At 45.4% G+C, this 22,119-nt stretch overlaps 1 protein-coding gene across 3 annotated transcripts in view; it reads right to left on the bottom strand.

Moving 5' to 3' along the window:
* UNC93A (unc-93 homolog A) overlaps nucleotides 1–22,119 on the bottom strand; it is a 30,317-nt gene that overhangs the window by 6,837 nt on the left and 1,361 nt on the right. Inside the window, exons 1-8 of one of the 3 annotated variants that reach the window (XM_081000703.1) lie at nucleotides 16,001–16,164; nucleotides 15,724–15,925; nucleotides 14,739–14,920; nucleotides 13,321–13,550; nucleotides 10,673–10,801; nucleotides 9,224–9,435; nucleotides 7,086–7,221; nucleotides 4,958–5,089 (exon numbers count right to left, since the gene is read on the bottom strand). In XM_081000703.1, the coding sequence (XP_080856829.1) occupies nucleotides 4,958–5,089; nucleotides 7,086–7,221; nucleotides 9,224–9,435; nucleotides 10,673–10,801; nucleotides 13,321–13,550; nucleotides 14,739–14,920; nucleotides 15,724–15,810 (1,108 nt within the window). In that variant the 5' untranslated portion in view covers nucleotides 15,811–15,925; nucleotides 16,001–16,164. Of the gene's footprint in view, nucleotides 1–4,957; nucleotides 5,090–7,085; nucleotides 7,222–9,223; nucleotides 9,436–10,672; nucleotides 10,802–13,320; nucleotides 13,551–14,738; nucleotides 14,921–15,723; nucleotides 15,926–16,000; nucleotides 16,165–22,119 lie in introns of those variants that run through there. The other 2 variants (XM_081000704.1, XM_081000705.1) reach the window with 2 other exon arrangements.

Raw genomic sequence — 22,119 nt, forward strand, 5'->3', positions numbered from 1 at the left:
GGATGAGCTGGCTAGCGTTACATGATCCGCTGGTGGGCTGGCATCAGAGAGTGGTTTCTTTTGGTTCAGCACATTGCTTAGAACACTGCAAAGAGGGAAAGGGTTTGGCAGGGGCCCAAGCCACCCTAGCAGGGACTGAAGTAACGGAGAACGTGAAGGTACCACGACAATACGCAGATCTCCGCGACGTCTTCAGCGAAAGGGAAGCTGACCAACTACCCCCGCATAGACCCTTTGACTGTCAAATCAATTTACTCCCTGGGGCACAGCTCCCTGTAGGCAAGCTGTACGCCATGTCAGACAGAGAGATGCAGGAGCTAAGAGAGTTCATTGACAAGAACCTGAAGAGAGGGTTCATCAGAGAGTCCAGGGCGGTGGGGGGCAGCCCAGTGTTTTTTGTGGATAAAAAAAACACGAACAAGCCGAGGCTTGTGTGTGACTTCAGGGCCTTAAATGCAGTGTCAGAACCAGTGGCTTTCCCTATGCCCAGGATTGACGACATTTTGACAAGGGTCAGGAAGGGAAAGATTTTTACTAAACTGGACCTAAGGGGGGCGTACAACCTGATACGAATAAGGAAGGGGGATGAATGGAAAACCACCATGTTCACCCCTTTGGGGGCATTTGAATATTTAGTTATGCCCTTCGGCCTACAAGGAGGCTCCGCGTGCTTTCAATCGTTTATGAACCATGTCCTGGGGCCTTTGCTTTACAAGAATTGTGTGGCCTTCTTAGACGACGTGTTGGTGTATTCTGAGAATGAGGAGCAGCATGTGAGAGACGTCAGAGAAGTGTTGAGCAGGCTGCAAGCCAACCAGCTGTGGGTGAAACTGGAGAAGTGTCAGTTTCATACCAAGGAGGTGGAATTCCTGGGGTATCGCCTGTCAGACAAGGGATTGGCCATGGATCCCGGCAAGGTCCAGGCGGTGCTGGAATGGAAAACACCCAAAACAAGGAAGGATGTGCAGAGGTTCCTAGGATTTGGGAACTTCTATCGTAAGTTCATCCGAAACTTTGCCCACCTGACGGCGCCCATTACGGACTGTCTCAGCAGTAAGAAGAAGTTCGTTTGGACTGAGGAGGCGGAGCGAGCATTTGAGGAACTAAAAAGGGCCTTCGCCTCGGAACAACAACTCCTGCATGTGGATTTACAAAAACCGATGAGAGTGGAAACTGACGCATCAGACAGAGCTATTGGGGCGGTGCTTCTGCAGCCAGGGAAGGAGGAGTCAGAGTGGAGACCGTGTGCCTTTTTTTCGCGAAAGCTGAACAAATCCGAGAGGAACTACACGGTGTATGACCGAGAACTACTAGCCATTCATGAGGCGTTCCGGAGATGGAGGCACCTGCTAATTGGCGCACAACATAAGGTGCAAGTGTGCACTGACCACAAGAACCTAGAGTATTGGAGGACGGCACGAGTGCTCAACCAACGGCAAGTGAGATGGGCCCAGGAGTTCTCCAAATTTAACTTTGAGATTTGTTACGTGCCAGGCCCAGAGAACATTAGGGCGGACGCTCTCTCACGCAAACCTGAATATTTGGAGGGGGAGGGAGCACCCGAAGAGAGACATGTCATTCCAGAGGACCGCTGGGTGTGTGGGGCGGCATTGGTGGGACAAAGAGAACTGGTAGAGGAAACAGAGAATGATGAATACGCCCAGAATAAGCTCAGAGGTCTTAGGGGTGAGGGAGAGGAACCAGGGGGTTTCGAGGAAAGAAATGGAGCTTTGTATTACAAAGGGGCACTGTATATCCCTGAAGGAGACTTAAGGGGGAGGGTACTCAAGCAGTTGCACGACAGCCCCACGGCGGGGCATTTTGGACAACACAAAACCATGTGGTTGGTCACCAGGGAATTTTGGTGGCCTAAGGTGAGGGAAGATGTACGGGAGTATGTAAGAGGGTGTGAGCAATGCCAGCGAGCCAAAGGGGAGAGGCGGGCACCGGCGGGGCTATTAGAACCCTTACCAACCCCAGAACGACCTTGGGAGGCAGTGTCGATAGATTTTATGACTGATCTGCCGAAGTCCAAGGGGAAAACAGCCATCATGGTGGTGGTAGACCTACTAACAAAGATGTGCCACTTTGTAGCCTGCTCGCATGCAGTCACGGCGGAAGAGACAGCGAAGTTATTTGTAGAACACATTTTTAGGTTGCACGGGGTGCCATTGAGGGTGGTCTCAGACCGAGGAAAACAATTTACTTCCAGGTTCTGGAGGAAGCTCATGAGCTTACTGCAGGTGGAGGGCAACTTTTCGACTGCCCGGCACCCTGAAACCAACGGGCAGGCGGAAAGAGCAAACGGGGTCCTCCAGCAATACCTGAGGTGTTATGTCAATGACAGAGAGAATGACTGGGTAGAAAAGTTGGCGCTGGCGGAATTTGCCTACAACAATGCCGAGAATGTGTCCACAGGGATGAGCCCCTTCTTGGCTAATTATGGGTGTCATCCCAGGGCTTTCCCAGGGGGAGAAGGGGAGAGATGGGGTGTCCCGGCAGCCGAGCATTTTGTAGAAGAAATGGAAGCAATCCATCGTCAGCTCCAACTCAACTTAGAAAGGGCGAAGGAAGAATACAAGAGGCAGGCAGACAAGAACCGAAGGGAAGGTGAAACCATAAGGGTGGGAGATAGGGTGTGGCTGTCAACCCAAGGGTTGCCGTTCAAAGGAGGTTGTAAGAAATTAAGACCCAGGAGATTGGGTCCCTTTGAGGTCATTCAACAGGTCAACCCAGTGGCTTTCAGGCTCCGGTTACCCAACCACATGAAACTGCACCCAGTATTTCACAGGTCGTTACTGTCACCGTATGAGGGGGGACGAGAAGGGATGGCCACTCGGGGACCGGTCATAGAAGAAAGGGAATGCAGCAGCCATGTGGCAGAAATCCTCGACGCCAGATGGAAGGGGGATCAGGTGGAGTATTTGGTAGCGTGGGAAGGAGAACCGGAGTCAGAAAACACTTGGGTAATGGCAGAAGATATCAATGACGAGGTATTGATAGAAACGTTCCATCAAAGGTTCCCAAGGAAACCTCAGCCTGTGGAGAGGTTCCGGAGGGAATACTTTGGGACCACCGATGAGGAGGAGGAGTTGGAAGGATTCTCGGAATCGGAAGGGGAAGGGGAGATGGACTCTGAGGAGGAGGAGTACTTCGAGACCAGGAACCGCAACAGGTGGAGAGAAGTGTTCGGGACATCGGAAGATGAAGGAAGTTCATTCCGGGGTTTTGCCTCCTCACCGCCCGTAGAGGAGGGGGCGAGAGGGGATGAAGGGGGCCCTGGAGGGGAGGTGGATGTCAGGGAACTGCCATCGGAAGGAAGGGAAGTGAAAGGGCTCACACAGGTTGGGAGAGACTCAGCAGCTGAAGAGGGAACCAGTAGGGGGAGAGGAGCTGAGCTGAGGGAAAGGGAGCTGGAGGGATGGCTCAGAGACACTTCCAGCGAAAACAGTGGGGAGGTTTCAGGACCTCCTGTAGGGACACCCACTCCTCGCCGGAAACTGTCACGCAGAGAGTCCAGAAGACGTGTTTCCGTTAAGGAGCTTTTATGTTGGAAGCGATTCCGAAAGCAACCACTGTCGGAATCTGCCAGCGACTGACGGAGCCATGTTTAAGGGGCTCCGTTACAGACAGAGGTTTGCAAACTTGACCAAACTCTGAGGGACTAGGATTTTACACACAAGCAGCTCATCGTCCCATCACATACAGTTCCTGGGATTCTTTGGGGAAAGTCATGTGCTTGAAATGTGTGGCATGGCTGTGCTCTCTTTCTCTCTCTGTATACAAACGAATACCAAATGTGGTAAGTGGTAATAATGAGAGAGTATTTCTTCATTGGTTATGAATGCAATCTCAGATGAATAAAGGAAGGGGCTTAATTTCCTGACACATAGGTATTGAATTACAAGTGTTGAATTGGGTTATGCATAACACCTGTGGCTTAATGCCAGTGCTGTGAGCTTCTGTCAGGAGTCGCTACATGCCCAACTATCACTACTTGGAAAGCTGTGATGGTTCTCCTTCCTGTTGTATATGGAAGATCATTTGTCCATTTACTGTATTTATTTTTCCCGATTTGAACTATAAAATGGTGGTTTTTTTGAGTCAAAATGAGAGTACCCCTAAACATTTTTTTTTTTTAAGAAAAAAGCACTCATTTCCATTTTTTTTTAGAAAAAAGCACTTAACATGTCAGGAGGAAATGCATCAACAAACCAAAACTATGTTTCATTTGAAGCAAAATAAGCCAGATTTGATTCTGCAGCATTCAAAGATTTATAGAAAAGTTTGCCAAAAACATAAAATGCTATTTAAGTTTTAACCCCCCCCCCCCCGTGATGTTACAGCATACCTGTTTTGGACCCAGGACTCAGCTACATTAATCAAATTACAACATTAAAAATGTATTATAACACTGTGACATCAGATGGTGCTGTAGAGCTGAAATCACAACTCAGTGATATTTTCCACTGTGAGCTTTACAACGGTGGTTTTTTTTTTTTTTAATAGCTGTGTAGATCTAGCCCCAGTCTTCCAACTCTTTCTGCCAAGGTGCATTCTACTCAGACATATCTCAGGAGCTTCCAGACGGGTGATCCTCATGCACAGAAATGTTTCACAGCATCCATGTGATGTCAGCATAGAATGCCAGCCAGCATAAAAGTGCCCACCCCACCACTTAATTCAAGTTACCCTTTCTAGGGAAAATCTAATCAGTTTTTAAATTTTATTTTAATAGCTATTACCAACTCCCATTTGCAACAGTCAGCTTGCAATATTATGCCCCCATCTGGAAGCACTGATAGTTACTGGAGTCTAGAGAATCTGCTTTCAGTGAGACTAAGGCCACAGAGTCCCATGCACACTTTCCTCAGAGTAAACCCCATTGATCCCAGTGGAACTGACTTGCATAGAGTTGTGCTTGTGCTGCCAGTCTTCCATGATAGAAAAGGCTTACCATTGGTCTGCGTCTGCCAGATAGCATCAGCCACACCCCACAGGGCAGGGAATACGAAGAACAGGGCAAGGTGGCTTGGGCGAGGTTTCCAGAGCAATAGTCCTATTATACAGGCAAGGTTGAGAACTCCACCTGGAAGATGATGAAAGATTGAGAGAAAACAATAAAGAGTTTCAGAAGTAGGCCATTTCAGATAGTGATAATTATATAGCTGCACCAGGCCAAGGTCCACACTGTGCATTAGTTTCCAACAGTGGCAGCCGCCCAGGTGACATTGGAAGCAAAGAAGCAGTATCAGCAAGGCTGGCTATGGTATAAAGATGAAGTAAGCAACCACCTGGGATGTCAAAATTCCAGCTACATAAATGTTTTGGAGATCCACCAGAGTGCACAGAGGGGCAATGAGGCTGCTTAGGAGCACATTGGCTGGGCAATGTACCCTGCCGTTCAGGAAACAAATCAAGAGTCTTCTCATTTCCATTGGCCCCCAAGGTCACAGAGGGAAGGACCTGCTATCTCTTCTGCTGGTTGCCTGGAGGAAACAAACCTTGAGTCCTGGTTCAGATGACATGTTGGCTAAGCCAAACCACAGCTTAGCTCACCGTGGTGTTGCAGCAGGAGGATTGCAGGCAGGAGCCACAATCTCTTCTTTGGGGTCTCTCATGCCCACCCATTCTTGCTTGGCTTGGCTTAGCCTAACAAGCCAGCCAGCCCATTGTCAAGGCAAGTAATTTAGTCCTGGCATATAATGGGCACCTGTCAGCCTAATGATATGGGTGAAGTAGGCAGCAAAATGTCAGCTGATTTTCTCAAGAGTGAAATTTTATCCAGGATGTGTAGTTGGGAACATTTCTCTTAAGTCATATTAGATGTGAAGTACATTCAGTTTGGAGAATGTGCAGAGCTAGCTCATTAAAAAAAACTCCAGTGAAACATGAGAAAGAGAACCCCAAGAGACATAATTTGCCAGGAGTGCCAAGTTCTCCAAACGTTTCTTCATAGTCTGCCCTCCCTCCCTGATGTTGGTCAGATCAGTGCCTTAGCAAGTGCTGCCAGTTGGCCCTATAAATTATATTATTGTCAGATCAGCACCTCCAAAAGGGACAGGCAAATATGTAGCTTATTGCTTCATGACTGCAGAAGCCATGACACCTCCCTGTTCAGGGAATGCCAGTCATTAGATGAAAGGAAGGGAACCTTCTTCTCCCCTGTCCAAGACGCTGGGATGGGATTTGTTTGTGGGTCATTTCATTCAGGATTACGTGGTATAAATCAGTATGCAACCACTCCAAGAACCCCATGTGGACACACAAAAGTAAAGTTTCAAATGTAGGAAATACAAAGGGGACCTGCAGCAAAATGTTGCTTTGTGGATTTCCAACCAACCAGCCATGTTATTTTCTAGGATCCTCTATTCCATCTCCATTTTCCATTCCCTGTTCCCCCTCTTAGCCGTCAGTGAGCATGCTCAGGGTGACATTGATTATTGTGTTCTGTTGGCGCAAGGATTTTCACTTATGCAATGGAACTCTTTCTCCTTCCCTCATGCACACTCTGTGCTCTCTCCAAATCTGCCCTGGAGGGTTCGGAGAACCCCCAGAACACATTTAGGGGGTGCACAGGGGGAGGAGGGGGGGGGACATTTTGTTGCACAAGAATAAATCTTTTCCTGACAGAATGTGTTTGTTAGTATTACATTGGATACAACCCTCAGTCCTCAATGGACTGTTTTGGGGTCCTCACCCTCAATATTATTTTTTATCCCCCTGCAAACCAGCTCTGCTGATACCACTCTCTTGTGTGAGACTAGTGCTGCTTTGACTGCTTCAGAACTGGCACCCAGAGAATTGAGATTGCTATTAGTATATGTGATTCATGAGTTGAGAACCACCTTCTGCTGTGTTAGAAATGCTGAGACTTTCTCTGAAGTGACTGAGCAAACAGACATATTTGAAATTCAAATTGGCCAAGACTGTTTCATTCCCAGTAATGAGGGGAGAATCCTCATCTGGACTGATCATGTTTTTAGCCAGTTCTTCATTAAATTATACCCCCTGCCTCTTAGTATGAGCACACCCAATTTTTCACACTAGATGAGCCCCCCGGTCCTCCGTTAGCCTTTACATACCCATTGCAAATAGAATTTTTCTGCCAGTAAATTGGGAAATCTTCCCAAAGAGCAGGGAGCAGAGTGAATTTGCAGCCGAGAAGCAGATCATCACATAGCCGACAAAATTTATCCCAAGGGCACAGGTCACATAGGACTAGAGAAAAAGAGAAAGACACACAGGCGCACATGGCAATATTATTCAACGCAGCAACGTTGTTTCTGTCATCTGAGGCTTAGGACTTCGTGTCTCTTTCTGAGTGCTGGGTGAATATTCATACAGAGAAGATGCGATCAATAAAGCACAGCTCTGTGCCTTGCCGTAGGGCCTCCAGATTTAATGTGTGTGCCTGCTGTGCAGTGATGGAGCTGAGAGACGGGGGGGGGGGGATAATTTGCTCATGTGCCGTTCATGTTATCAAATGCTAAAGCAGCAGAAGAACTGGGGATGTGTAGGGAGAGGAGTTGACACACAGCGCTTCCAGGCTGTCACTCTTTTGGGGTGGGATTCAATCACATACCACCAGTAAGTTCAGGTTGGGCAACAATAATTGATTTGGAAGGTCTTGCATAACATGCCTGCTTCCCCCAAAGATGGGATTTTTTGCAGTAAGGAAAGTGATGGGGAAATGCACTGGGAAGTGTGGATCTAGGATAACACTTGCCAGTAACATCATAAACAGGCTGCCTGGAAGTGTCCACAAGGTAGATGATTGCCAACCATATGAGTAACTCTTTGGCTTCCTGGACATCAGAGTATGATGCATTTAATTAGATGGAGACCACAGACGCAATATGCCAATACTAAAAATATGGCTAAGACTTGCATCATTAAAACAAAAAAAGCACCATAAGATCTGCTTGTATGCTCACTTATAGTTACCACTAAGCTCACATTAACCTCGTATCTTTTTGATATTGTACCTGTGCATGCCCATTCAGGGTATGCAAACTGTCAGCCAGCTAGATTTGTGTGACTATAGGGCCGTTTAGGAGGCAATGCAAGGGCTACCCAAATAAGAAATACCTTTGTGATTTGCAAGGCACTCTGGGTTGGAGGACAATATGGACAATAAATTAATAAAGCAAATCCATCAATATGGCAGGCAGAAAGATACCTTTCTCCTCTAGGCTTGATGCCAGAGACATGGCCGGCAGAGAGGAATCTGCAGAGGGGGACGAAGAGGCAGAGGGAAATAGAAACTTGATTCTTTCACACAACGAAAGTGAGGTAAGCCCTTCTCCCTCTGGAATGCTGCCTGTGAGTTTTTGCAGCAGCACAGAGATGAAGGAGCAGGATGCAGGCGGTATGAGGTAGTTGCATTCAACTCCCGAAGAGAAATTGGCTGCACCTGAGTCTCCAAGAAGTAGGAGGCGGAGCAAGCAATTAGAACCAAGGAGGACCAGCAGGAAGCGAGGGCGGGCCTGGGGTATAGCTGGCCTTGGGAAGGGCAGGAAGCCAGTCGAGTCAACTGACTCCGACAGTGAGGAGTGAGCTGTGGGAAGCTTGGATTGCTGGAAGCCTGTTATTGCTAATAAACCCCAACTAGTTAAACTGCCAGCGTGTTGTGTCTTGTGTGAGAGAAGTGACCTGACACTTGACTTCTAACCCATGGCAATTGCTCCTTGTATCAATGTTTCCCCATTCAGATCCAACTCCCTCTGATCCCTGCAGCACCGAGTGGTTGTCCGCTCCCTCTTTCCCTCAGCAGGTCACATAAGTACATAACAAGAGCATCATAAGAGCCAAAGGCCCATTTAATCCAGCACCCTGTTCTCACCCTGGCCAACCAGATGCCTATGAGAAGCCCACAAACAGGACCTGAGTGACAACAGGACCTTTAGAAAGTATTGGAGCCACATGGGATTTATTTGACTTCTGATGGCACATGATTTTCATCAGGTCTCTCTGGTCCCTTGGTGGACCTACTGGTGTGTTTTGTTTGATTCCTGCTCTTTCTGGCTAATGGCATCTAAAACACTTTCTTCACTGACTCCAGAGGCTTCTTGGGCAGGTTTCAGGTATTCTCAGTAGGGCATCCATCTGTAGTGGGAGTTGGGACTCAAGAGTCCTGAGTGTCCCATGAACATTTCCCCATGTATTCATTGAAGAACTCAGGGTAGGTGATGTAACAACCACATTTCGCTCACGTTCCTACCTTGGTGTAGTCGCCAGCAAGGAATCCTTGTTCAAACCCGCTGTACATGGTCAGGGGAATCAGGAGACACTGGCGTTTATCTTTAAGATGCCGAAATGTTGCCATGAAAGTGAAGCACAAGGAAGGTGTCTCCTTTTTCTCACCCTCTGCTTGGTCGTCTGTGATCCGATCCAGAAAAACAGCAACTAGCAACACAGCTAGCACCCCACTGCCTGGATGCATTGGAATAAGAACCAAGTCCCAAAGTGACAAGCAATTCACAGATTTATTCTCAGAGCTCAGTTATGGGTTTAGAATACTCAGTCAATAAGTGTTTTTAAATTCAGCTCTAGAGGCCAAGAGAGTTTAAATAAAATTAACTGTTTTGAAGTCTCTGTCTTCAATATCAGGGCATCCACCATGCACAGCAAACTGCTCTGCTGTGTCATTTGTGCTATGGCAGCTGGAAAAACCAACTGTGCTGTTGCATAAGACAGATTTCTTACCCTTCCAGGTTAGGTCAGAGGTTAAAGAGAGATCAGCATGGGGGCACCATGATTGCATCTGTCAACATTGCCTCTAGATGAATTTGTTTCCTGAGCCTCTGGCTTCAGAATTAGTGACAGTCTTTTCCAAAGCACATGTGAAGAGGGAAATTATACTATGGAACTGGAATGTTAGACTTTATTTCATTAACTGAGGCCTGAATCACTCATAGGCCATACAATTTACAATTTACAGCTGAAATGAATATTCATGAATACGCCAAATTTGCTGAACTTTCCTGTTAAGTTCTGAGTGGGAAAATTCATATTCAAAATCTGAATCAACAATTTGGAAGATGAAATCTTGACCCGAAAAATTAAAATTTGAAGGCTTTGGAACTGTTAGTATTTTCTGACAGTTATAATTTTGCCTGGGGGCCTCTATCATAACCAGTCCTAGATTTTGCAGATTGAAAGCTGTCAAATACTAAAAATCACTGAATGTTGTTTATCAAATGCTGTAAGATTTTTTAAGTGAGTTACAAGACAGCGATCAAAAACAGTTAAATTATATTGCATACCATAAAATACTGTCAAATATGATATATTACAAATGGCTTTCCAGGAAAAAAAGCACATCAAGGGGTTCTTAGATGATAAAATCAATAATGGCAGACAAAGGTCCATGAAATACACTTTGCCCACCACTCCTTTTCTTCCTCTGCAATGACCATCCAAAGTGAAATGTTGGAGATGATCTGGTGCACACCTTCTATGCTATATGTTAAAGCTTTAACAGCTAACACTTTAACAGTTGTGGCTTTCCACAAAGAATCCTGGGACATGTAGTTCACTTCTGTTTACCTAGGCATTTGATGGCAAAAAGACATTGTTCCTGGCACACCTGAGATAACTGTTCTTAGGTGATATCAACTGAAATAGCAAGCAAACAGCAAACAAACAAATGGTGTCTGGAAGCACCTACCTGTGTAGATTCCCAGCAGAGTGTAGATTAAGGTATCGTGTGGTTTTTTTTGAGCCACAGTGCTGTTTGTAGCATTTACCCCCGTGCAATGTTCTGCACCACAGCACAGATCTGCGTCTGAGTGTTCCACTAGGCCATAGGAAAAAGAAAAGAGCAGTGGTTGTTAGTGGTCAAAATCAAGACCATAAATTCAAGCATACATCCGCAATGGATTTCAAGCTGTGTTCCAAAAAACCCTGAGGTAGGTACTTCAAAATATGATCAAGGTTCTCATCACCAATGAAATCAATAATGGTGGACAGGCTGCTTGAGAGGCAATAGTGGAACATGTCCAGGAATCCTTTGCAACACACAGAAATGCCATAGCCAATTGACAGGGTTCCTTTAGTGGACAAATCCATGTGGAAGCAGCTGCTTGAGCAGCAGGGCATTTGATGTGCTCCATCAATGCATAACTGGTCACCGTTGTGCCCTCTGCACTTCAAAGATTAGGACCATCTAAATTGCCCTTTCTGGTCCTATAAGTTCTGACAGTGCCGTAGGGAGCTCACTTGGACTGGCATGAACAACAGTGTAAAAGCCGGATACAGCTTCAGAGAATGCTACTTCTGTTCATTAAGCTTTGCTATTTCATATAGTATTGGTATTTCGCAGTTTCAAAGTAACCGTGCCTTTGAGCCATGATCAAATGTTTTGATCCCTTGCCAGTCTTCAAGGACGTTACCAGCATTTTCTAATCTCCTAGCAGTAACTTTTTGGTTTGGTCAGCCAGTGGAGTTTTATCCCCTTAAACTAGCTTAAGACTGCAGTTGTGGGACAGGCTTTCCCCCCCTATATAGTTCCGGTGGCATTTAGCCCTAATCTGTCCCTTGAGGCAGCCTGCTTTTATTGTTATCCCTGGATTTGCTTTTAACTGGTCTACTCCACCTGGCCTGAGTTAACAACCACTGCCCAATTAATCCTTTAACTCCTGTGCTGAACACACACACACACACACACACACACACACACACACACAAATAGAAGACAAAGCCATAGACTGAATCATTAGAAGACCTAGAATATCAAGTTGGAAGGGACCCAAACCTCCTGCAATGCAGGAATCTCATCTAAAGCATCCATGACAGATGGCCATCCAACCTCTGCTTAAAAACTTCCAAGGAAGGAGAGTCCACCACCATCCGAAGGAGTCCATTCCACTAGACCTCTTCCCAATGCTCTAGGAAGTTGTCCACAGGAACTGCAAACTGGGCACCCATGCCAATAAGAAAACAATCCTTTAACTGGGTTTAATAGTTTACATCCTCAGATAGTTGAACAGGAGGTATTTTCCTGCCCTCCCTCCCCTGCAGCCACACTGAGGGGTGGTGGTGGTATCAAAATGCCCTCCAGAGTAATGTAGCTAGGTTATGCGGGCTGCTGGAAGAGGGGAGAATCACGCTAGGCTTTGGTTATTCCATTATCACAAAAATACAGATCTCAGGGTCCTCCCACTGGTTTCCCCGACTGAAAGCAGTCAAAATCTGCGCCAATTACTTGGCGAATATCACCAATCCCACTCTTCGGAGAGCCTTTACTATGGCCCGTTTTCAAACCATTCCTACGACCTATCTGTCAGGCAGATATGCAAAAATCCCAGTAGAGCAGCGTATATGTCCTTGTTATATGAGAACCAAAGAGGATCTCATACATTACATGTTGCATTGTCCCATCTATTCGGCCTTCAGGGATGCGATGTTACAAACTATTCCCAAATCAATAGTCAACTCTGAGGACCAAGTAAAGTTTTTACTGGTGGACGCTGATCCACGGATTTCTCACGTGGTAGCGGTCTTTGTGGTGAAGGCTATGAAAACTAGGGTATGGTTCCTGGATGAAACGGTGAGGTCCCTCCCATTGCTCTCCTAACCTGTTGTTGTATCTTCTTCCCTGAATGGTGGGGTCTATTGGGTAGTTTCCTTGCTGGGACAGCATGGCATGAATTTTAGCTTACTTTTATAATCTTATTGTTTATCTTTTAATAATGTTTTATGGTATTTTGTGTAAAGGCATGGACCTCACAAATTTAATAAATTTGTTGTTGTTGGGTAACTTGATCCATTATCCTTAAAATTGCATCTATACTACTGTATCTGATACAGTATCACACTTTTTTTAAAAAAAATGATGAAAAAGTATTTTTATTTATCAGTAGCACTTCCAAAGGCAGATATAGGCAAGGACGTGGTACCCTGTGGTAATATCATAAAAATGTAAGGCTGTCATCGCGTAGCCCTCATTGGAGGATCCAGAATCCTGGATTTTCATGAAGTCAGAGTGAAAAGGTAGTTGCAATGTGCGAGAGGAGGAAGATGCCAGAGGGTACCAGGAGGGTGGTTTGTGCGTAAGGGCAGGGTGCACAAATGGAAGAGGTAGGATGCAAGGACATGGGAGCGAAGGGGAGAGCAGGTGCAAAGCAGGACTGTAGAACAGAAGAGAGAAGCAGCTTCAGAAATGGGGCTGGGAGGGTGAGAGTTCAGCAGTGGCATGGGGTGGGGTGGGCAAGCTCTAGGTGGGGTTCGTATGGGGGGGGAATGGCAGGGGAGCTGACAAGTGGTGTAAGCAGGGACACAGCCCCTAGGGTGTGTTTGTGTGTATGTAATATTTACCTTGGTTGGGAGTCTGCTCAAATACAAGGGATGATATAAGATTTCCCCATACACCAGAGGACTGGAATATCAGAAAGAATATTCCAAAGTACTGGTTGACAATATCTTTCCCAACTTTCCCTGCTTTCCGAGCATATGAGTTTCCAGCGATGGTGAGATATGTGCACTTGGCTGACCAGAGTGGTGCTCCTCCCAGCCCCAAGATCATCGATGTGGGGATCAGTGTGTACCTGCAAAAAACCACGTTATTTAGATATCTCTTTTACGCTGCTAGCATTCTTGAAAGGAAGGCCAAAGACAGCTTGTTACATCATTAAATTCAAGATGAATTGCTCAAATGTTTACCCCTATACTATAAGGAGACGTATTCATGTGATATAAGAGCCATAAGGAGCTAGATTGTATTGAAGGTTTGCTGTTAACTCCCTGCTTATCATATTTTAAGCAATATTCAGAATTCATGTTTGTCTAATACATGATAGATGGAGACCTCAATATGCATTGGACTTTTCACCAGGAAGTTTTTCCCCAGGTCTAGGAGGCTGGGCATAATTGTGTATCAGGTTCATTTCAAGTTAAGTGGGGTTGGGGGGTTGAAATAAGCTCATGCAGCTCTCAACAGAGTGATTTGAAAACCACAACATTAAAGCTGCGCTCATATACCCAATGGAACCATTCAGCACATCTCTGCTAAAAGGGCTGGGTCAGCTTTGGGATTCTTTGGAGCAAGAGGAACACCATTCTCCAGCCTTCTCTCTGTGTGTCTCATTATAATGGACTCTAGTCCAGATTAGGGGTGGTATCAATTCTGACCACAAAACAGTCATAAAGAAGCCTACTGGAAAGAGCTGTTTCTCTTCCTTGTGTGGATGCATATTTTGGAGGCCAGTTTGTATTGGATGGTCACAGGGAAGCTCCTGCAAATGGAAACAGTGGCTGCGTGGCAATGGCCCACTCCCTAGTGGCAGCCATAATGTGGACAGTGGCTCACTCTGTGGCTTGCTCACATTGCGTTATGGGATATTTCCACACCACTGTGAGATATTGCTGGCAGGGACCCAGAAACCACCCACATTATAGAAGCTGCTTTACATATTACAGCAGGTTGGGGGACCTGTGGCCACCCAGATGTTGCCGGACAACAGCACCTGCCATCCTTGATGATCAACCGTGTCAGCTGGAACTGACAAGTATTGGAGTCCATCAACATCTGGAGGGCTGAGGGCCCCCCACCTCTGTATTGCAGTCACCACAAAGAATTAAGATATGAAGATTTTCTGCTCATATAATCCCCCTCGCCCAACTTGGTTTTCAGCCTTGCAGTGATGCCACAGTCATTCTATGGACAAAAGTCTGGCTGCTGATGGAAGTAGACCACAGTCCCACAGATCTCATCAGAAGTAGGCTAGCAGCATTACCAGCTGGCGTAGAAGTTCCCCAAAGAGTATGTGATATAGCAGCACATGGAGCCCACAATGGTCCACTTGCACCCAAGCTTCTTAATGAGGATCGGTGGGAGAAACATGGAGGAGAGGATAAGGGCTGCATAGACAACACTCAGAGAGGCAACGCCCAGGCCTTCTTGAGAGTGGAGGCTGCTCTATAGAGACAAAATGAAATGGAATCAAAAGTTTTGCAATAAATAAGGGGACTTTGACTGACCGGGGTGGGTGGGAGAGAGAGAAGTCAGCAAGTCCTTAAGACAAGGACTTAAGTGGAGCATTTGGAAGCACAAACACTGCAAAGGACTAAGGATAATATGGAGAGCAAGAGAGACATGCATGACACCTTGAGCTCATTGGAGGAAGAAGGGTCAGAAATAAATGCAACAACAACAACACAAAATATTAAAATAAGTTAAAAACCATTTTTAAGAACAAATGTCCAACGGGGACATGACAGAAGTCTATAAACTGATGCATGGTGTCAAAGAAGTTGATAGAAGGGAGAAAAGTTTCTCCTTCTCTCATTATATCAGACTCTTCTAGCTCCGATTGGTTGGAGGTTCAGGGGAGACAAAAGAAATGCATAATTTGATAATGCAATTCACTGCTAGAAGAGTGATGGCCACTAGCTTAAAAGAGAACTAGGCAAAATCATAGAGGCATTGTCTCCCAACAGCTATTAACCATGATGATGTTGAACTTTCATGTTCAAAGACAACATGCCATTAAGAAGCAACGGTGGAAGAGGGCTGTTGACTTCCAAAGGTCTCTATGGTGCTAGACTAGACAGACCCTTAACCTGATCCAGAAGTTTGTGTGATCTCCAGGGATTTCTCTTCTGTTATGGAAGACCCATGCTACCTTTCACTGGGCTAGCATCCCTGTTGCATTATATCCCCACAGATCGTCTTCAAAGATACCCCCTTAAAATGTACACTCTGCGACAAGGTCCACCTACCTGCAAGCTCTGGAGCCCTCCATAAGCAGTAAATAGAAACAAGAATCCAACTGAAACCAGAATAATATTCTTCAGATGCTTCTCCATTTTCGGGTCCCACAAGATTTGTTTATTGCAAGGTTTTAGGTGTTCACTGAATCATTCCAGATGAGGAGTCCAGGGAAGGGGGAGAAATGACAGCCAAGCAACAACTTTGCTTCTCCTGTAATGCAAAAATGTCAAGTCAACCATCTGGGCTAAAGCCAATGAACTTTACCTTCTCCAGCATTGAAAATACCTTAGGAACTTGTTACTTATTCACTTGTTTTGTTAGACGAAAAGGGTTTTAAAGATGACTTGATTATTTGCATAATTTGTGCCCTTTAACACCCAGTTGCAAAGTGTGTTCAATAGCAATAGCGTTTTTCATATTGCTCTTTCGCAACGTAACAGTGGGAAGAGCTGGCACAGAGGAATGAATGCCTTTTGAGTAGTATGTGGGTGGGATACAGTTACAGGTTAGCCATAAAGGGAAGAGACTGAAAGGTCACTTGGAAGACCTGATTGCTTGATTGCTTGCAAGGGAGGCATCGTCTCTATTAATAATCCAGAATCTTAATATGACAGGGTAACAGGGCACTGTCATTCCTTCTGGGCAACAACCGCTGCAGATTCACTGCATGCAAAAATAAGGATAGTCCATGAAATCATAATCTATCTCCTTCTCCTGCAACTAGGGGCAGGCCAATTTCAATTCCTCACTGTTTCTCACTTTTCCAATCTTAAATTCAAGTTCTCCACTTTTCCAGATCAGTTTGAGATTATTATTATTTTTTTAAAATAAAAACTCCCATGAAAATCCATCGGCATTTTAGTACAAATTTCTTCTAGTGCACAGTTTTGCTAAGACGTTTTATGTACAATGCATGTTTGTTGTTGTTATCACTAATATATGTGTTTTATACGCACTATGCCCTAGTATGTGCATTTTTGTACATAATACTTGGCTGGAGAAAGACACTGCAAAATTTTGAGAAGTGTGATTTTTGAAGGATGCCTGTGTTTTATTTCCCATATTGTTTCGAAAAGTGCAAATTAGATTAGTTTTTCTTTAAACGTGAACTGGATGAAAATTATTCCCTGTTTTTTGGGGGGGAAGCTATGTGCTTTCAATGTATGGCACATGTGTGTGCGAAAGTTATTCATTGGGAAGAGCCCCACCTCCTCCAGTGCTATGCCCTCCATTTTTGGTGTTTAGACTTCAGCTGCTGCTGCTTATTTAGCCAAAATGACACACCACACACACACACCACACACACACACACACACACACACACACGGTATTTGCAGGCTAGGGGGGAAATTTTGAGGCCTGCAGAAGTTCAAAACAAATATTTAGAGAGAAACAACCTAAATTGGGGGAACCCCCCCCCACAGCCCACTAGAGCAGGCATAGGCAAACTCGGCCCTCCAGATGTTTTGGGACTACAACTCCCATCATCCCTAGCTAAGAGGACCAGTGGTCAGGGATGATGGGAGTTCTGGTCCCAAAACATCTGGAGGGCTGAGTTTGCCTATGTCTGCACTAGAGACTGCATGCTCATTGGCTTTGGAATGCTGACTGTTGGGGGTCCAGCAGGGCAGATGAAAGATTGGTGGGGAGGGACAATGGAATGGAGGGGCTGGAAACCAGACAAGGAAGTGCTGTACCCCACACTGCAACATTTTGTTGTAGGCTCTACTTGTTTGTAGATTTAACTATTCCACTGTATCTTTCAATCTTCTAAAGCAGGGGTAGGCAACCTAAGGCCCATGTCGCTTTCCCTGTCCAGCCCACAGTCGGTCCGGGAATCAGCATGTTTTTCCATGAGTAGAATGTGTCCTTTTATTTAAAATGCATCTCTGGGTTATTTGTGGGGCCTGCCTGGTGTTTTTACATGAGTAGAATGTGTGCTTTTATTTAAAATGCATCTCTGGGTTATTTGTGGGGATAGGAATTCGTTCTTTTTTTTTTCCTTTCAAAATATAGTCCGGCCCACCACATGGTCTGAGGAACAGTGGACCGGCCCATGGCTGAAAAAGGTTGTGGACCCCTGTTCTAAAGGAACAATGTTTGTAAACAGTGGCACCAAAAATGCTATGAAATGGAAGGAATAGCAGTTCTGCCCACTTTATGCAATGGATAAACAACCATGTTGCAGTAAATTGCCTAAGTGTTTAAAGTGCCGCAGGACTTTTGGTTGCTTTTGCAGCAACAGACTGGCAGGAATTTCCTATATAGGGTGGAATCTCCTTGGGGAATACCAAGTGGGCAGCCAATGAAATGGCCACAAGAGGGCAGCACGGTGTTGCTTTTCAGCAATGCAGGCGGAATGGTAAAGAAAATCAGCCTTTGCTCCAATATTTGAGATTCCAAGATGAGACAGGACTCCGGAGTTTCCTTTGGTTGCAACTACACTGTCCAAACAGGCAAAAAGCAGCTTTCCAACCAGAGGATATCCTGTTAATACATCGTGAAAGTGACTTGACATGTTCTTGCTGCCTTCTCCCATTCATCAGCTGCTGCTTTGAGAGAGTAGGCAATGAACTCAATGACACGACGACAGCCCAAATGTTACTTGAGAGATGTGTGCGGGAGATGCGGGCTGGTGGCAGCCACATGTTGGAAGGCTTAAAAAAAAAAAAAAGGATTAGGCAGGTTTGTGGAGGGTAAGACTATTGATGGCCACTAGCCATGACAGCTGTGCTCTGATTCTGTACTTCTGGGTACCAGTTGCTGGAAGCTGCAGGAAGAGAGTGTGGTTTTGTGCTCAGGTCCTGCTTGTAGGCTTCCCACAGGCATGTCACTGGCCACTGTGAGAACAGGATGCTGGGCTTGATGGGCTCTTGTCTCCTGAAGTTAAAGGTAAAGGTAAAGGGACCCCTGACCATTAGGTCCAGTTGCGGATGACTCTGGAGTTGCGGAGCCAACGTATAGCTTCCGGGTCATGTGGACAGCATGACTAAGCCGCTTCTGGTCCTACCTAAATCTGCTTTGTCAGGGATAGGCACCTTCAGACCTGGGAGCCAAATGCAGTCCTTCAGAACTCTTGGCCCAGCTGTGGGGACTCTGCCAAGCAGCCTGGCCTCACCCCTCACTGGCTGTCCTTTGGCCCTTTTCTCATAATTTGGTCTGTCTGGCATGTGTACTTGAACCATGGCAATATCTCTTCCTTGCCTGGATGAAGAATGGAGTCTGCTGTAGGTCTGACTACACCACTTTCTTTTCTTTTTTTGTATATAATTTTTATTAGTTTTCCATTTAATAATATGCAATCATATCATTCTTATCCACTTTACCTCCATGGCTCTTTAGAGTCCACTGACTTTCTTCCCTCCTGCCTTATGGCTTTCAAAATCAGCCTTTATAGCGTTGCATTTTATACATTTTCCAATTCTAATTTCACTCATTACGAAAAAATAAATAAAATTTAAGTTAAAATAAAGAGGGAGAAAATTTCTCATTACTAGTCTTCAGACAACCCTGCTAGTGTTGTTAATTGCTTACATTATCTTTCAAATATCATATAAATTTGCTCCAGTCATTTTGGAATACAGTGGTACCTCGGGTTATATACTTAATTCGTTCCGGAGGTCCGTTCTTAACCTGAAACTGTTCTTAACCTGAAGCACCACTTTAGCTAATGGGGCCTCCTGCTGCTGCCGCGCCGCCTTTGAGCACGATTTCTGTTCTCATCCTGAAGCAAAGTTCTTAACCTGAACCACTATTTCTGGGTTAGCAGAGTCTGTAACCTGAAGCGTATGTAACCTGAAGCGTATATAACCTGAAGCGTATGTAACCCGAGGTACCGCTGTACTTGATAATGCTGGTTTTGGATTTTTCCTGTCAGCTTCACCAGTTCCACAAAGTCCATCATTTTCATCTGCCACTCTTCTTTGGTTGGTAGTTCTTGTTGTTTCCATTTTTGGGCTAAAAGAATTCTTGCCGCTGTTGTTGCATACATAAACTGTCTTTTATCTTCCCTTGGTATCTTTTCACCCACTATACGCAATGCTGGTATGTGGCTCCTGGCAGATCGCGCACTGAGGAATGCGACCCTCAGATTAAAGAAAGGCTGAAACCCCTTACACAATGTGGTTCATTTGGAGAATGGGAAGGCTCAAACTAATCCCCATCACTCAGGCAACCTAACTCTACATACAGACAGCAGAAGTGCAACCCTGCAGCTGTTTGATTTGCAATAAAAGGTGTGCATGTGTGGAGGGGAGAACACAACGCTCAATGGTCTGAGCAACATCACATTGCAAGAAAAATCAGTGAAGGAGGAGACACCCAGCAGTTGTTGTTTAAAAAACAATTTCAATGCTTGGAAGGTGCAAATGACCTTGTAGACTCTTTGCAACAAGGTGATCTCTCACTGATATTTTTTATTCATTATCTTATTCACAGATGAGGATCCTGGGGTCCTTCAGATGCCATTGGACTCCAACTCTCAGCAGCCCCAGCCAATATTCAGGGAGAGTTTCAGTCCAGCAACATATGGAGAGCCACAGATTCCCCATCCTTGTTCTAATTGTTGTCAGAATGGGCCTCCATGGTACGGACATTGGTTGCAGGAAGCACAAGCACCCACTGGGCATCTCTTTCTCTGGTGCATAATTTAGTCATGTGTAAAAATGGGAGCAGTTCTTACTGTGCACAGAGTAGACAGGTGAGAGAATGTAAAACATAGGAGGAAAGCACACTCCCAGGTCAAACAGCGATCCAGGCAAGGCCAGACAACTTAAGAAATCCTTCCTTCACCAGTGGTCCAAATACTCAAAAGTGCTTGAAAAACAGTTCACCAAATGGCCACGAAGGGTCCTGAATCTTCCTCTGGAATGTGAAAAGGAGCTCCTGCTTGGGGCAGGACAGACTTTAGGGAGCTGGTATTGTATTACATTCCATTAAAGTGAGGCATAAACTGTGATGGACAATTCCCAGAGATTCCCCAGGTGGGTGACATCTCTGACCCTTTGGGCTGATACAGGCGGAGTGAATCAGTTTATCCTCTCAAAATGCTCACAAAACCATGGCAGTGAAATTCCACAGTGTAGATCAGTCAGAGTCTTAGAGTCTTTGCTGCTTCCCAGGACATGAAAGCTCCCCCGCCCTCCATCAGCCCTGTTTGGCAGCTGATTTGAGATCAGTCTGGCTTGCTCCATATCTCTGTCCAGGGAATGGATTTTCCAACTCCCCATGAGTCAGTTCCTTCTTAGGAATGTGCAGCGTCTTTACCACAGAAATCTGATAGGGCTGGCATTTATTTATTTTTTAAGTTTGTACCAAGCTGTGAACATGTTCCATAGGCCTGCTACTTATCAGTCCTGACACCCTTTCATTCTTTCTGTCAGGGCACCTAAGATTAGGTTGCCTCCTAAGAACCAAACAGGCGTTCTGTCTCAGTCTCAGGTCTTACATACATAGGGAATTCAAAAAATGTCCCATTAAAAGCTCTCATACCAAGAGAGTGTAGAAGTGAGAGGAAAAGAGAGAAGTCATCGAGATTAATGATCCCCAAATCAAGGAAGTTCATCTTCACTTCGATTTTTGTTTTATAGGAATGTAACTGTGTCCCAATTCCCCCGAAGATCCACCTTTCCTTTTTATAGTCTTATTTGAAAGATTTCACAATTTTGTTGTTGCGCTTCCATTCTTTACGTGTGCGCACTGGTCGCATCAGCAGCTGTTAGGGTTGTTTCCAATGCTGCCGTCTTGCTAGCGCAGCTGATTTCTGCATGCAGAATGTCATTCCTGCATTGCAGAGGGTTGGTCTAGATGGCCCTTGGGTTCCTTCCAACTCCAGAGTTCTATAATTCTATGATCTAGTAATCTTCTTTTCAGCAGTGCTCACTTCAACCTTCATTTCTTTTTACCTTCTAGAAAGACTGCGGAAGCATGTAGACAATTAGGTGGACTCAGTGTGACTTTGGAGTGGCCACAGCTCCAAGGGGCAATCTTTTTGATCAAAGGCAGAGACCCATCTGATATGAAAGTCTATCATTCCCAGAGCAAGCGCCTACTTTGAAAAGGGCTCAAGACAATCACGTGGCTCAAGACTCAAGACAATCACGTGGCCCCAGTTCATGTATCAGGAGAAGAAACCACAAGCTTGTGTCAAAACAATGTCATCTTCTATTCATAATCTTACCCTGGCATTCATTCAACTACAGGATAAGAGATTGCTCTCATTGGTGAGTTGCACAACCGGTCTTCTTCACTCCTTCACCCTCTACATCTCTATGTTGCTGTGGTTTTATACTTACTCTTGTCTCGCCCCCTCAAAGAGCTAATTATGAATGGTTGTTTCCTTACTGGTGTGCTTATTCTTGGAACACTTTGTCCAGAGTTGTGCCACACTCATGATGCATACAGGC

This window comes from Podarcis pityusensis (assembly GCF_964106645.2).
Source record: "Podarcis pityusensis genome assembly, chromosome: 3".
Lineage (NCBI taxonomy): Eukaryota > Metazoa > Chordata > Lepidosauria > Squamata > Lacertidae > Podarcis > Podarcis pityusensis.